General features: G+C 41.0%; 1 protein-coding gene across 6 annotated transcripts in view; it reads right to left on the reverse strand.

Moving 5' to 3' along the window:
- Positions 1 to 15,966, reverse strand: part of actn1 (actinin, alpha 1) — a 103,226-nt gene that overhangs the window by 25,627 nt on the left and 61,633 nt on the right. For 4 of the 6 annotated variants that reach the window (XM_034194992.1, XM_034194995.1, XM_034194996.1 and 1 more), the window contains exons 4-8: positions 10,290 to 10,376; positions 9,658 to 9,745; positions 6,479 to 6,557; positions 4,445 to 4,526; positions 3,302 to 3,387 (exon numbers count right to left, since the gene is read on the reverse strand). In XM_034194992.1, coding sequence (XP_034050883.1) covers positions 3,302 to 3,387; positions 4,445 to 4,526; positions 6,479 to 6,557; positions 9,658 to 9,745; positions 10,290 to 10,376 — 422 coding nt within the window. Of the gene's footprint in view, positions 1 to 2,190; positions 2,277 to 3,301; positions 3,388 to 4,444; positions 4,527 to 6,478; positions 6,558 to 9,657; positions 9,746 to 10,289; positions 10,377 to 15,966 lie in introns of all 6 variants that reach the window. The other 2 variants (XM_034194997.1, XM_034194993.1) reach the window with 1 other exon arrangement.

Below are 15,966 nucleotides of genomic sequence, written 5' to 3' on the forward strand. Positions count from 1 at the left end.
GTATCAGAATCCACAACAGTACTTTCGTATGGTAGCTTAAATTCACCCATTTCGGCGGCAGCGGCCGTACGCAAGTTTCTCTCACTCTTAGCTCCATTATGACATTTGCATAGCAGCGTGCGGCTGGTATACTGTCGAGATATGCGTCTTGTCGCATAAATCGACAGTTGTGCATCCTGACAGTATTGCACATACATGCGCATGCACAGTTGCGCGGAGGGCTGGCCTCTTGACAGGAATGACTTCTCATCAGAACACAGATCAAGGTGCGGAGTAATACAACCAAATGTGAAAAGGTCAAATATTTTGCCACTGCTACCCCAATATTATACGGTCTGAAATCTCACACGATCATATTTGCGGAAAAAATATAATTGGATTAGAATCACATTTTAACCATGGGTTTATGACTGTTCAGTTATGTCCTCATGGGAAAATTACTTTACAACGAGTTACATCCATAACAAAAGTGATTAATAGATGTTTTGATTTGTGTGTACGAGGTCTGTTAGAAAAGTATCCAACCTTAGTTTTTTAAAAAACCATATGGATTTGAATCACGTGTGATTGCGTCAGACAAGCTTGAACCCTCATGCGCATGTGTGAGTTTTTTCATGCCTGTCAGTTGCGTCATTCGCCTGTGAGCAGGCTTTGAGTGAGGTGTGGTCCACCCTCTCGGCAGATTTTTATTGCGAATAAATGTCTGAACGATTTGGAGCTTTGCTGCATCAATTTTTTTCCAGAAACTGTGAGAGACCTTCAGGTGGACACCGTTCAAAAAATTAATATGGCTTTCAGGGACGATTTTATGGGGATTAAACAGATTAAGGGGTGTTACTGCCGCTTTAAGGACGGCCCACAACTGCTGAGAGCGCACCGCTCAACAGGCTGACACCCCGCACAAACAACCAGATCATTTCCAACGTGAAAGCTTTGTTGATCCGGGACGTAGTATGACTCACAAAAAGGCAGAAGATGTGGACATCAGCACTTTTTCCGGCACATTCTACCGTTACAGGAGTTTTTTTCATGGAAAGAAAAGCGGAGGGACGCGCCACGGAGCCATTCATTATGCGGGACAAAACCACCTCGGTGTTGGTCTCTCAGGACAGCTTTCAGGTGGATTTCAGACGGATTCCGGTTGCTTTCCAGTCGTGTGAATATCCGATTGTGATTGTGCATGAGCTGGACATGCCAGAACCTGTCCCGTGAGGCTTCATCACGGCGTTGCTTTGCGCCGAGCAGCTGCACCGCGACGCGCGGAACTCCTTCGCACGTCTGTCTTAATGTGCCGGAAAAGTGCTGATGTCCACGTCTTTTCACAATTCCTGTGCTAGTCAGATGACATACCGGATCAAGACAGCGTCCAGTTTAAAAATGAACGGCACATTTCACTGTTACAGGAGATTTTGTCATGGAAAGAGAAGCTGCTCCACCCCGCGTAACACTCCGTAATGTTTAGTCCCCATAAAATCGTCCCTGAAAGCCATATTAATTTTTCGAACGGTGTCCACCTGGAGGTCTCCCACAGTTTCTGGAAAAAAATTGATGCAGCAAAGCTCCAAATCATTCAGACATTTATTCGCAATAAAAATCCGCCGTGAGGGTGGACCACACCTCACTCAAAGCCTGCTCACAGGTGAATGACACAACTGACAGGCATGAAAAAACTCACGCATGCACATGAGGGTTCAAGCTTGTCTGACGCAATCACACGTGATTCAAATCCATATGGTTTTTTAAAAAAATAAAAAGGTCGGATACTTTTCTAACAGACCTCGTATAACTGGAAAAAAGGAATACTGATCATTCATTCCACATATTGCAGTACTGATTTGAGCGTCATCTTTCGCTGGAGTTATTTAAAGAAATATTTGCAGCACAGTGAGCGTCCTTATTGGCTCAGCAGGAAGCCGTACCAGTACCATTGTAAGGAAAATATTTACAACTGATGTAAAAGCTTCAATCTAGCAGGAGATTAAAGTACTGCATTTGGTAACACTAAAACTGTTTCTGAACTCTTCATTAAAAGGTATTTTAGCCATCACATTATGGTGTCACTGATGGTGTAATTGCCATGTGGTGGTGTCAAAGTCAGCAGCTCTGTCCAATCACACTAAAGCTAATCTGTCATTCTGCACCAGCTGCTTTGACGGGTATCTGCTCTTTTTTCTTCTTTTCATTTCTCACCTTCTGCTTGCCTGAGAATGCGTGGTAGTAACACGACACATAAGTCATGACAGCCTTCTCATCTGGCCTCAAGGTGCTAATGATATCTGTCCAGGGAACAGAGGAAAGGGGAGAGGACAGAGGAGAGAAAAATGCACGAGTAAAAGTGTGCAGAGACAAAAGGGGCCAGCAGGGGGCATAACTACGAGAGGAGAAGGCAGTGGGCACAAATGATCTCCAGTCTTCCAATAAAGCACAGTTTTATTCTTTCAAAATCGATTTTCCCATAAAAACAAATAAATAACTAAATAAGATTACAGAAGAAAATGTTCCTGTCAGATCTAAGAAGGAAGTCAGAGTTCAGCTGCAGCTTCACAGCTTATTCCACTTCTCTCCTTCCACTTAGAATTTTTTTTCTAATTCAAGTTACTTAAACACAGCTGCAGTTAAACAGTCACTGGTCCTGTTTTTTTTTTTTGTAACTGCTGCTTCACCATGCTTCGTCTGGCAATGCAAAATCTGACGCCTGCATTCCTGCTGGCGTCCAAATCACATTTTAAACTATAAGTCAGTTGTTCATTTTTTGGTCAGACTGCACACAAACAATAAATTTAATAGCTTGCCGTGTGCTTTTTAAATGCTGCTTTTAAAACCTTTCATTCCTCCACCCTCAATTTAAGCAGTTATTCTAAAGGCTTAACACAGCTATCAATTTAAGTAGTTACATTTCTCCCATTGTGCTAGACATCAATTAATTTGCTGGCCTGACAAAAACCATGGCTTTTATTACAGGAAAATACAAACCTCCCACTCTGCTCAGCTTCTGTTCAGAGAAACCAGACCCCTAATCAGTGTGCCTGCTGCTTGGTTACAATGAGGTAGACTGGAGACACACTTGTGCACATTGCCTGTAAGAACAGAGCATCGACATCGTCCCATCATGCACTCAGTGGAGTGTACCATGCGAAAAGTGAAAAATAGTGACCCGCTGGGAAGTGTGGTGTGCACTGCAGAGAGAGAAGGACACCGTTAGGAAGAAAAAAAAATCCACAAGCCAAGAGGAACAACAAATGAGGGGAGTGAAGAAGACATGGAGGAGGAGGAGATCAAGGTCACGCTGCATCCAGGATACCTTCTGCGCGCCTGAGAAGGCATGATAGAAGCTAGAAACGTAGGTCATGATAGCCTTCTCGTCCGGACGGGCAGTGCCAACAATGTCTGTGATGAAGAGAGGAGGTCAGGGAGGATAGAGGAGGAGTTGTGGTTGTTATACATCTGGGATTAACAGCTTCCATTAAACAATTCAAATTTGTACTCAGTAGAAACACTGGCAAGAAAAATAACATTTGCGGAGTCGGGGGGGGGGGGGGGGGGGGGATGCTTGCAGTGACTTTGACCATATTCAAACTTATACTGAAAATTTCAAATTGATCAGTCAACCTGTTTTCCACAAAACATGTGGAAAGTAAAGGATGACAAAAGGACAACTAGATGTACAGATGGATTGACTGTGAATGTCACAACACCACCTCTGAAGACTTGGCTTTGCAGGCTGAAAGGTCAAATCCCGGGTGGGTACCAAAAATTGCAGGAGAAGGGATGTTTTTAGGAGCAGAGTGCAGGATGTGCACAGGGCTGATAAGCCTCCCAAGTAAAAACCACGTCACTGTAAGAGACCGTCTAATATCACAGCAATCTGAATGAGCAGGTTGTAAAAAAAAAAGAAAAAATCCCTTTAGCATGAACACACTACAGAAATCCCCCCCCCCCCATCCCAGGTCTACTCTAGTGATAACAAAAAAATTTTAAAGCTTCACTTAACAACGGGGAGAAATTCCACATATGTTGATGATATAATGCTTTTTGTTTTGCTTCCAACAATTCAGAAACCAAACTAAGCAGAATCTAAATGGAGAATCAATTTGTCACTAGATCTGTTCAAAATGTTATGCACTGTTTCATTCCAATTTTGGTCAAACTCTTCTCATCAGTGTTCAGGAAGCCACCAGCCAGCACATATGGAAAGATAAGTATGAAAGTAAGGAATGGCAAGAAAAAAAAAAAGGGAATGCCAAAGTTGACATCTGTGTGTACCTGGATAATTGCTGTGGGAAAAAAAGCATTACACATTTTTATGTTATGTTATTTGGGGGGAGGGGGGTGATGGACATGAAATCCCACACACATCTATGTTATATATAAAAACACATATCACCACATTTGAGCAAGTAAAGTCTTTGTTTAAATTTAACTTGTCTCTCCTATGGCTGCTTACCTTCTGCGTCCAACATCTTGGGGATGTCCAGGTATTTTTCTGCAACGTCGAAGGCCGTGTTCAGGTTGGTCATGGGGTCATCCTGTTATTACACACAGGTAATGATCAATAGCAGCCCATCAGCATAAATGTGACAAATAAGGATGTTTAAAATTACAAACAAGCAATGATTAATTTTAAACGGGGAGGTGATGGTCTAGTGGCTAAGGTGTTGGGCTTGAGTCCAGAAGATCATGGGTTCAAATCCCCACCTGACTGGAAAATCACTAAGGGCCCTTGGGCAAGGCCTTTAATCCCCTATTGCTCCCGGTGTGTAGTGAGCGCCTTGTATGGCAGCACCCTGACATCGGGGTGAATGTGAGGCATAATTATAAAGCGCTTTGAGCGTCTGATTCAGATGGAAAAGCGCTATATAAACACAGTCCATTTACCATTTTAAACATTGTCTTGATTTATCACTTAAGGAGGTAATTAGTATTGTTTTATTTTTCATCTTACATTATGGCAGCAAACCCTCATCCCCAGTGCTTGTGAATAAACACTGTGGGAATTTATGTCCAATTGACATTTACGTACAGTTCCACAGTTCCTCTGACCACTGGTGTGCCCCAGGGCAGTATCCTCGGACCGCTCTTGTTCTCTTTGTACATGCTTCCACTGAGTTCAGTCATCACCAAACACAATCTTCAGTTTCATTTTTATGCCGATGACCTCCAGATTTATATGCCAGTTGTGCCTAATAATACAAGTACTTTGGACTCCATACATAGCTTTTTTAAGGATATTAAGGACTGGCTGGCTCAGAATTTTCTGCACCTTAATGAAGCCAAAACAGAGTGTATTCTGTTTGGAGCTAAAACTAACTGATTCATATCTTGGCTCCCTGGCTCCTTATCGTAGGGCTGTGGTAAAGAACCTTGGTGTGCGGTTTGATGACTGTTTAAAATTTGAGAAACAAATTGACAGTGTGGTAAGAGCCAGTTTTTTCCAGCTGAGACTCCTGGCACAAGTCAAACCCTTTCTAAGCCAAAAGGACCTATGCATGCTTTTATCAGCTCCCGGATTGACTATTGCAATGCACTTTATGTTGGTATCATTCAAGGCTCTCTAAACCGACTCCAACTGGTCCAGAATGCTGCTGCTCGCCTGATGACCAATACCAGGAAGCACAGTCACATCACTCCTGTACTTTACTCCCTGCACTGGCTTCCAGTCCGTTTTAGAGTTGATTTTAAACTGTTAATGTTTGTTTTTAAAGCTGTAAATGGCATTGCACCTTCTTATTTATGTGACCTGTAAAAACACACAACCCTGTCAGAGCACTTCGGTCTGCTCCCAGGTCCAGGTCCAAACAATGGGGTGACCGTTCTTTTGCAGTAGCAGGTCCTAAGTTGTGGAATGCATTACCTCCTGAACTGAGGTCCATTAATAGCTTGCCTCTGTTTAAAGCTAAGTTAAAAACATACTTGTTCAGGGCAGCTTTTTGCACATAATTGCTTTGACACTTTTTTGTCTATTTTTATTCTATTTTGGATGCTCTTATTGTGTTGAATTGTGTTTTTCATACTTTATTTTATCTCTAGCTGGTGCTATTGGAAAGCACTTTGGTTCAGTGAAAACTGTTGTAAAATGCTATAGAAATAAAACTTGATTGACGTATTATGTTTGAATACACTCAATCAGAATAGTTCATTTGATCAACCGAAAGTCCAGTTTGTACAACTATCTTGCTCACTTTAAGCGTTTTTTGTTCAGATTTTGACAAGAGTTAAAAATTTCAAGCAGTTTGTGTCTTATAGCAGGGGTGCTCAAGTTCGGTCCTTGAGAGCTACCTTCCTGATACTCTGAGTTGTCTCCCTGCTCAAACACACCTGAATCCAATGAAAGACTCATTAGCAGGCTTTTAATGAGCCTTTCGTTGGATTCAGGTGTGTTGGAGCAGGGAGACAACTAAGAGTATCAGGAAGGTAGCTCTCGAGGACCGAACTTGAGCACCCCTGACTTAGAGGCTTATCTTTCACGTGAGCAACTCACCTTGCGCAGTTTGGCGTAGTCAATGAGCTCTGGACGGTGTCGATGAATGAGTGCACAGAAACCCAAACCATCCTTCCAGCTAAAGGCAAAAAGAGGGAAGATCAGTTATGATTGTGGAAAAACAATGAGGAAAACAAATTTTATTTTAACATTTGGTTGTTTGCTCTCACTCTGTCTAGTTATCATGGAGCATCATAGTTCCAAACGTGGGGTTTCACGCCATTGAGAGTGATCGAATGTACAACATGGTCAGTCACAGTTTCTTAATAACAACAACAATAATAACAATAATAATAATAATAATGATAATAATCCACTTCTGTGCCTGTTGCTTAATCAGTCATGGACGTTATCCAGATATTACTGGATTTGGTTTGCACAGATATTTAAGCCACCGCCACATTAACCACAGATGATGCTATTGGAGAAATATATAACATCAAACACTGATGTTACCACTTCTACTGTGCGTTGTACAGTAACATTAATTAGCTTGTTACCTTCTGCTCGCTAACAGTGTTTGCATTATGGATAATGTGACCATTTTGTTTCTTGTTGTATGAAGCAACAGCACACTTTCAAAAATAAATGTGACTTATAAGATGGTGTTTTTTCCCCTTTATGACTTATTTTTTGATGTATGTGACTAATGCTCCTGCACGACATATAGTACGGAAAATACAATAATCACATTTTACCTGTACTTTTTAAAAATTATTCTTAGTTGGTGTTAGGTGTTCTGATGACAAATGACTTTCAAACAGAAAGTAGTTATACGGTTACAGTGTAATCTTTAGAAGTATTTCTCATGGATTTAGTGGTGCCATCTTCTGGTAAATTAGTGACATGGGATATTTTAATGCATTACTTGTCATAAAATGTGCCTGTAATCCAGCTTTTACAAAGCTACTCTTCCATCTTGTCGCACATGTGGTAAGAATTAAAAACTGGGGCAGGGCTTATCTCTCCTCTCACCCTTTGACTTGTAGGGAGCACTGTCATCTTCCTCAAAGAAGCCACATCAAAGATACTGATGCTCACTCTCTTCTGCACTGGGAGCGTCAAACCTCTCCCTCTTCCTTCTCCTGAAGTGACCTCCCTTCCATCTCTCTTCCTGCAGTGGCTTTCAGCCACATCTGAGGCTCACTTTGGTTCAATTTCAGCAGCTCAACACCAACATGTGGCTTTACTCCAAATAAAAAGCACTCAAGTCAAAGAGTGGCTCTCCCACAGCTATAAAACATGAGTGGATGCACAGGACACAAGCTCATATTTAACTCTTGCATGTAACAAATCTATTAATGTTTGAACCTGAATAGAAGAGTACTGAGTGCTGCTGCTGTGCATCATCATCATCTATAACATGATATATCTCACAATCATCAGGACTGACCATGAGATCAAAAACAGATTTTGTACCTATGAAGAAAGAGATGAGTGATAATTAGCAGAGCAACTTCAGACTGCGAGTTATGCTCATTTTCAACTATTGTATATTTAACTGCTAATAAAATGAAACAGGGTGAATTACTGGAAAGGTCACATCTATCATGCTGAAGTAAAATGATGTTTGATTTAAACCTACAGTGTTTAAGATTCAGTGTCTTCCAGTGGTTAAGGCTGCAGACTGCTTTATTTTGTCACCAGTCATGATTTTGTTTTTCATATTTTTAGCGGTCACCATGTGGTTAGTGCGCTTGGTTTCAGTGTAGAAGCTTCCCGCTTCAAACCTCACCCTTGCCACATTTCTCCATGTAATGTGGAGTTGTGTCAGGAGGGGTATCCGGCGTAAAACTTGTGCCAATCGAACATGTAGATCCACCTCAGATCTGCTGTGGTGACCCGGAGCCAAAACAAGGGAGCAGCCGAAGGGCATCAGGGATTCCTGATTCCTTGCCTTCTGTTGTGACAACTAATATGTATGATCCCCCATTTCACAACAATGAGGCTTCTCACACTTGTTAGGCTGCACTAGTAACTAGCGGACAGTTTATAGGGGAGCAGCCATTGATTATAAATGTTCCTTTTGGGCTACTGTATCAGCATGGTGGTGCAACATGTTGGTTTCCATGACGAGCCCTCTCCCATGTAGATATGACACACTCATCTAACTATATGACAGTACATCAATTCATTCTTGCAGGTACTTTGCACTCTGGTTTATTCTATACTCGTTATGAATGCTATATTACATTTCTCCTAATAAAACTAAAACCTACATACTGTAGCTTTAACATCCCTCCACCAAATCCTCCATGCCTGTGGGATGATAGGAACCTAAAATTATGTTTAGAAGTTGTGATTTACAACTCCAAATCAGATTTACTTTGATTTCTACTTAATTTAAGACACTATAAAACAAAGATTTTTCATGTTTTGTGTGGCCAACTTCATTTCATTTCATTTGTTAATATACATCCATTCCTTAATTTCAGGCCTGCAACATATTCCTAAAAAAAAAAAAAAAAAAACAAAAGTTGGGACACTAAAGCATTTATCAATTCACAAGGATGCCATTTCTTCTCACAACATTTAAGAGGTTTTAATGTCGAGGATACCAATCAACAAAGCATTTCAGGTGTTATTTTGTCTCATTCTTTCTGCAAACACATCTTCAGATGTGCAACAGTAGTCTTCTACTCTTACTCTAACTCTTCCTGGGGGAACCCAAGGTGTTACCAAGCTAGATGGAAAATATAATCCCTCCAGCGTGTCCTCAGGAACACTGATTAACAGCAGATGGGATGAGTTCATCAATGAAATCACCTGGTGGAGTTGGTGGTTACAAAGAAACCTGCAGCCTCTTTGCCCCTTCTGGAGTCAGGAAAACACCTATGCTCCTCCCAGCTGGATGTGCCTGAAGACCTTCCTAGGGAGACAACCTGAGCTTGCTCTTTTCAGTGCTAAGAAGCTGTGGTTCTACTCAGTGTCCCTCCCAGATATTCAAACCTCTCACCCTGTTGCTGAGTGTAAGTCCAAACACCGGATGGCGGAACGTTATTTCTGCCGCTTGTTTTTGCAACCTTGTTCTTTGGGTCATTCCCCAATGTCATGACCGTAGATGAGCATAGGAGCATAAATCAACTGGTAAAATAGAGAGTCTGGCATGACTGCAATTGCATGTGAGCAGAATATCCTCTTTTTGAATATATGTTATGTTTTACTTCCATTAGTCTTACCTGATGTGAAAGTTTTGGATGTTCACATTCTTATAAGGTGCAGTCTTCCTCTGGCACCACAACAGGAGGCCCTCTTTGGCAGATGTCTCTGCAGTAGGAAAGAAAAAATCATTGTGTAGTTTGAGAAACTCTCAGGGTTTTACAGGCGCAAACTCACAGATAATCCCGTTTAGTGGAGGATTAAGTGGAGGTGAAGTGAATGGGGAGCATGTGTGAATGCCGAGACGTTTCTTGCTCTCTTTTCTTTCCTGGACAGACACCAAGAGGCATCTGGTATTGTGATGCAGCTGAACAGCAGCAATAAATCACTAATGCACTGCATAAAATCAAAGGCAGATAAACTGTGTCATTCAAAGTGTATTACACCATAAGTGCGTTATATATATGGTAACCAGGGAAATGAGGTCTGGAAATAGTAACAATTTCCATCTGCATAGGAAAAGACAAGCCTCAAAAACATCTAGATGGAACATACTCCACATCATCTGAAGACTGTATCTGCTATTTTACAAAATGAGACAGATATTAAAGGTGCGACACGGTCAGCGAAATGCATTTTCTTTAACAAATTAATACAGTGGCCACAGGCAATAAATGAATTGTTAAGAGGAGTGTGTAAACACCCACAGTACCTTCCACTGAAATGTCTTGGATGGCAAAGCGGAGGATTATGGTCCAGATCATTCCCAGGGTCATTTTAGCATTACCATCAACAATCTCTGCAAAAAGAGATACAAAAAAATAAGATAAAACATTTTTTAATTACACATTTTACACAACTCTTAAATTTTGCATTTCAAATATATGACAGCTGCTCTCAGGTAGCAGATTAACAGATTTTTAAATTAAAATGGCCATGTTTTTATAAAAAGGTCATATACAGCAGCATTTTTTTTTATTTCTCTCAACTAGAAAAGTGATACTATGTCTGATTTTTTTTTCCCCTTTTTTGGTGAATGTTGCACTTTCTGAAGTTTATCTAAAACAGATACAGTATGTGCTCCAAAAACAAGGTGGTGTCAGGTTTTCCAGGATTGCTACTGCTACTAAAAATCAAGGAATATCTCAGTTTCACTCAATTAAGAATCTCGGCTGCATTCTTTACTGTCCTATTCAATGTGCACAGTAGAGCAGAGATTATTTGTGTGTATGTGTGTGTGTGTGTGTATGTACAACAACCACTGATCTCTGTTTTCATGGATGTGTGCTATTATGAAGTCATTTTCACTTTGTGTCTTTGTGATGACAGGATCTGTGAGAATCCAACTTTGTGGAATGCAAAACCAAAAACACACACACGTGTCCCAGTCGGCTAACAATCTCATGTTTGTTCGACGTGTGCAGTTGTTTCTATAAAATATTCTTATTATCACTTTATAGAGATTCTTAAAATGAAAAGATGTTCCAAGAATGTGAAATTAATGTTTGGGTCAAATAATTAATCCAAAATTGATGGCTAAATTAAAACCGATACAAGCCACACATTGTATTACGGAGCAGCAGAATCACCAACAGTAGGTGCCATGATTGCACATTTATTCTAATGACAAAAAAACAAAACAATTATAACCGATTTCAAAGATGACAGATGTGATTTACATATTTTGATTCCAAAGATTTTTTTTATTCATTCGATTGTTTATTTTAAAATTATTTCATTCATTTTAGGTTCCAAGGAGCAGAAGTAGTCAAGGATTACCACTCTTCTCCAATCATCCTTAAAATAAATAAATAAATACATACATATAGTATGTATTAAATATCGCCTATTTAACATACCCTTCTAAGTGTCCTACTTATTTTAAAAAGAAAAACTAAATCCTAATTAATCCCATATTTCAACAGTATACAGCATGTGGTTCCCTTAAAGCCAGCTCTTTGCTCTTTTTCTCTCTGCATGCACGTGTGTGTGTGTGTGTGTGTGTGCGCGCGCACACAGTATATCCTGCAGAAATAATTAGAGTTGCTAGCAGATGCTAAATGGCAGCGCTGCGGCACGTGGTGGGACCTTAGCCAGATTAGCATGAAGTGTAACAGCGACATTAAAATAAATGGACTGCATATAGTTTGTTCAACCATTTAAAAAAGTCCATAACTTCTTAACAACTGAAGAAGCACCGTTGGGCAGTTTTCTGCAGTGGTGAGCTACAGAGCTCACTCACTCACTCATCTTCAACCGCTTATCTGGGACCAGGTCGTGGCAGCTACACAGCTAATGTGCCAAATTCAGCCCTGGTGCAGTGAAGTGACTAAATACTCCCTTGTGCTTCTCATTGTTGGTTTATTTATACAGCCTATAAAAAAGTAAATAACATTTCTAGTGAAAACCAGCAAACACTGTGGATTTTATTGTGAGCCCCTGAACACCTGCACCTACTGAGTAAATGTTTGCTTGATTATGTATTTGAAAATAAAAATGTAGGATGTTTCATTCGGAGGTCACAGAGGTCAGAAACTTACCTCAAGGTGCTTATGTGGTGGGGTGAGTACAGCTTATGCAAAAAAAAAAAAAACAAGTGTGAGCTTTTTCAGGAGTGAAATGTCATACTGTGGGCATTTATTCATTTTCTATTCCCACTTACTCCAATCAAGGGTCAGGGGGTGGGGGGTGTTATGGAGCGTGTCCCAGTAGTCATGGGGGGGAAGTAGGGTACATGATGGGCAGGACACAGCATTACATATAAACCCACACACTCACTCATACAACACGGTCAGAGTAATGTTTTTAATTCAACTAAGCTGCATGTCTTTGGACACGGAGGGAACATGATGCAAACTCCACACAGAAAGGCCCAGGTGGGAAGGAAGTGATCCTAGGACCTTCTTGCTGTAAAACAACAGCACTAAGCCACTGTTCCACTGGAAAGCGTTCAATGAAACAAAAAGACTGATAACCTACTATGACCAACACAATCTAATAGGCTGGAATATCTTTACAGCAGATGGTTTAAGCTTGTGACAGTCAACCAACCCCTTGTGACAATTTTTAACCTCCACAAAGTGGGTGCTATTCCTAGAAGACAACTGTTATGATATTGTATACAAGGGAACTAAACACCACTGCAAAGCTGAGAGCTTGTCAAGGTTACTACTGTCAACACCAGACAGAAAGTTTCCTTTCCCCGATTCAGCGGAGGTATACTATACATATACAGTACATATATATAACTGTGGTGAACCAGCTGCCCATGATCAATATTGAAATCCAAAGACAAACAAAGCTTGACCCCACTAGTCGAACATCTACGACATGACAATGCAAGGATGGCCAGCTCACAGTAACTACATGCCCCTTCAGTTTTCAGTCAGATGTAACCAAATATCAGGGTGTCAAGGGACATTACTGTGCGAGTATCCAGTGGTTGTTCCATCAAATTTACGCACCACAGTTTTGGAGACACACCATAAAGGACACCTGGGCACAGTTAAAATGAAGAGTCTAACCTAGAGCTGCATCTAGGTTAGTATAGACAAACAAATCAAAGACATCACTGGAAACTGTTCAGGGTGTCACAAAGGTCCAAATGAGCCACCACAGACACCAAGATGGTCGCTCCCAAAGGTGTAGGAGGGCCATCGGCCCCTAGCAAACGTTGCATATCAGCATTTATGAACTCAATGTTTCTGACTGCAGTGGCTAGAGGTGATAGAGATTTAACTCAACCACTTCAGAAACAAATGCAGCTACCCTGGGAACTATTTTCTCCAGGAACAGCCAACCTGAACAAATAGTGATAACAGACCACAATTCACTACTGAAAACTTTAGTCTGTTCATGAAGAAAACCAGCATCAAACACCTCAAATCAGCACCATATGATCCAGCAACGAACAGGTTAGCCGAGAGGTTTGTCCCAAATTTCAAATAGTTCATTACAGCTATGGTCAAGAAGGACATGTCCCTTCAGCACAAAGTGGACAGCTTTCTCTTCAGCTACGTAACTCTGTTCATGCTACAACAAACCGAATACCTATGATGCTGTTCATGAACCAAAATTTCTGATCTCGGAGAGATCTTTTGAAACCAACAATGCAAAGAAGAGTAAAAATAAACTGTTCAGCCACTTGACAACAAAGTCTCCAAGATGCTTTGCAGTTGGACAGGAATTCTTGGCAAAAGACTACGGGGGAGACAAATGGTCACGTTCTAGGATATAAACAAGAACTGGGCCCATCATGTACACTGTGGATGTTGGAGAGTAGGTTACCTAGAAGCATTATATGGATTAGATCTTTGACAGCCAAGCAAAGGGTAATGCCCCGTTGTCTTCAGACAGGCACCTCCAGTGCTGATCTACTCCCAGAGACACAACCACTAAGCTCATGTGCTTGATGAGAACCCTACTGTTATTGAGGCCAAAGGTTCCCTCAAGGGACCCCGTAGAGTGGCCTCAATAACAGTAAGGCAAAGTTGTTCATGTGTAAATAACGTGTGAAGCTGTGAATGGAGTGCCTCTCCATGTTCTCAATAATGGAAATTCCCCTTCAACGAGTCACCCTGTGTCTCTCCTTCAATGATCATTTGTTTCTCGGTCTAATCCAATCAGACACGGCAGCACCAGAGCTGCTCAAGTGTGACGGACAAATCTGGACAGTGAACTGTCCGTCAGATCTCCCTGCTTGTAACCTGGAGTGAAAAACAGCTCAGATTGAATTAGGAGGAAGGGGAGGGAGGAGTGACACAGGTATTCAGGGTGACATGCAGATTGGTGCTTTGATCAACTGTGATGAACATGATGGAGCAAGCTGGCAGAGGGAAATAAATCATGTTGGTGCATTTAAACTGCTCCCCCTGGGCATCCCCCAACAATAACACCCTCTGATGCATCATATGGAGTGTTTTGTTTTGTCCTAAATGTGTGTGTGTCTACTCAGTCCCCCACCTACAACAATAGCAGGGAGCTGGACAACACGGCTTCATCCAAGAGGGGAATCCAGCCAGCTAATCTGTCTGGAATGCTGATCTGGCTTACGCATTTTTACATGGGTTCCCGCATGTGCTCACCCTCACGCAGCATATTTATGGAGGTGTAAGTGGATTAATTATACTTTTTGTGTAACTGTGCCACTATTACACATGTCCTTGGACTTCTCATCATGTAATTTTCAGGGTTGAAGGACAGGGCATGTTGTCCATGGTGTAAAGAACACACACATTCTATGATTTTCAGACATATATTTAAAATGAAATGTAATACTTTTTAAAAAATAAAGATCAGGTTTTTTCATGCACCCCAACAGTGCCATTAAATAATCAGACTGTACAACTCCTCATTCAGGGGAAGGCGTAACAAGAAGACAGAGGACGGGAAGGAGAAGAACAGTAGTAGCCAGTAAGCCAGTAGTGGGCAGTATTTCTGCTATTTAGATTTGTATTTTACGACAGTTTTAGGACCACATTGAATTTCTTTTTTTGGGGGGGGGACGTCGAAAATAAAGTTGTAATATTACGAGAATAAAGTCGAAATATTATATTACGACTTTATTCTCGTAATATTACGACTTTATTCTCGAAGTCTAAAAAAAAAATTCTATGTGGCCCTAAACTGCTGTCGTAGTATTTACATTTTGCAATTGTTTTTTATTTTTACTTTTGAAAAGGCTACAACTGCGCATCGACTCAGCTTTGCAACAAGCAGAGACAGACACAAATATGTCAGACTTTTCTCATTGTTGTTCAAGTAAGAAAATATGGTTTTAATATAAATGGAGTGACCCTTTAATGAAAAATTTTAACTCAGATTTCTGATAGGGTTCACTACTGAAGGTAAAGACAGAAAGTAGGTACTATTGGATGAAACAGAAGGCCCCGATATCAAGTGGGTGTTAACCTTATTTGTGGCCTATAAAATGTGAGGCCACGCCCTCAGGAGAATCACATCCTCTGTTTTTAACCTGGATTTGACTCCTTTGCAGAAGTTTCATAACCTCAGATATCAGCGAGCAGAAAAACATTTTTCACACTACATTGGTGTAAACTGGGCTTCTGTAGTTGTGGATGTGATAATGGCGGATCAAAGGGGATGAAAAGAGAAATAATTGAGGTGTTTCCTCAGCTAAAGAGTTATTGTTGAGGAAGATGAACAATGTCAAGTTCTTTGTGCTGGACACTGAACAGCCTCAGTTCCTGAGGGGATTGCTGATGCTACTATCTACTCTCAGAAAATGCACCGCAAAGCAAACCTGCACCGGAAAAATCTGGAATCAGGAGCTCATTAAATCACACAGCAACCAGCAGCACCGCTCTGGCAACAAGAGAGTCACACTACATCATACACATTTATTACAGCAGGTTTTTTGGGAAACCTGA

Source organism: Thalassophryne amazonica, chromosome 19 (assembly GCF_902500255.1).
Source record: "Thalassophryne amazonica chromosome 19, fThaAma1.1, whole genome shotgun sequence".
NCBI lineage: Eukaryota > Metazoa > Chordata > Actinopteri > Batrachoidiformes > Batrachoididae > Thalassophryne > Thalassophryne amazonica.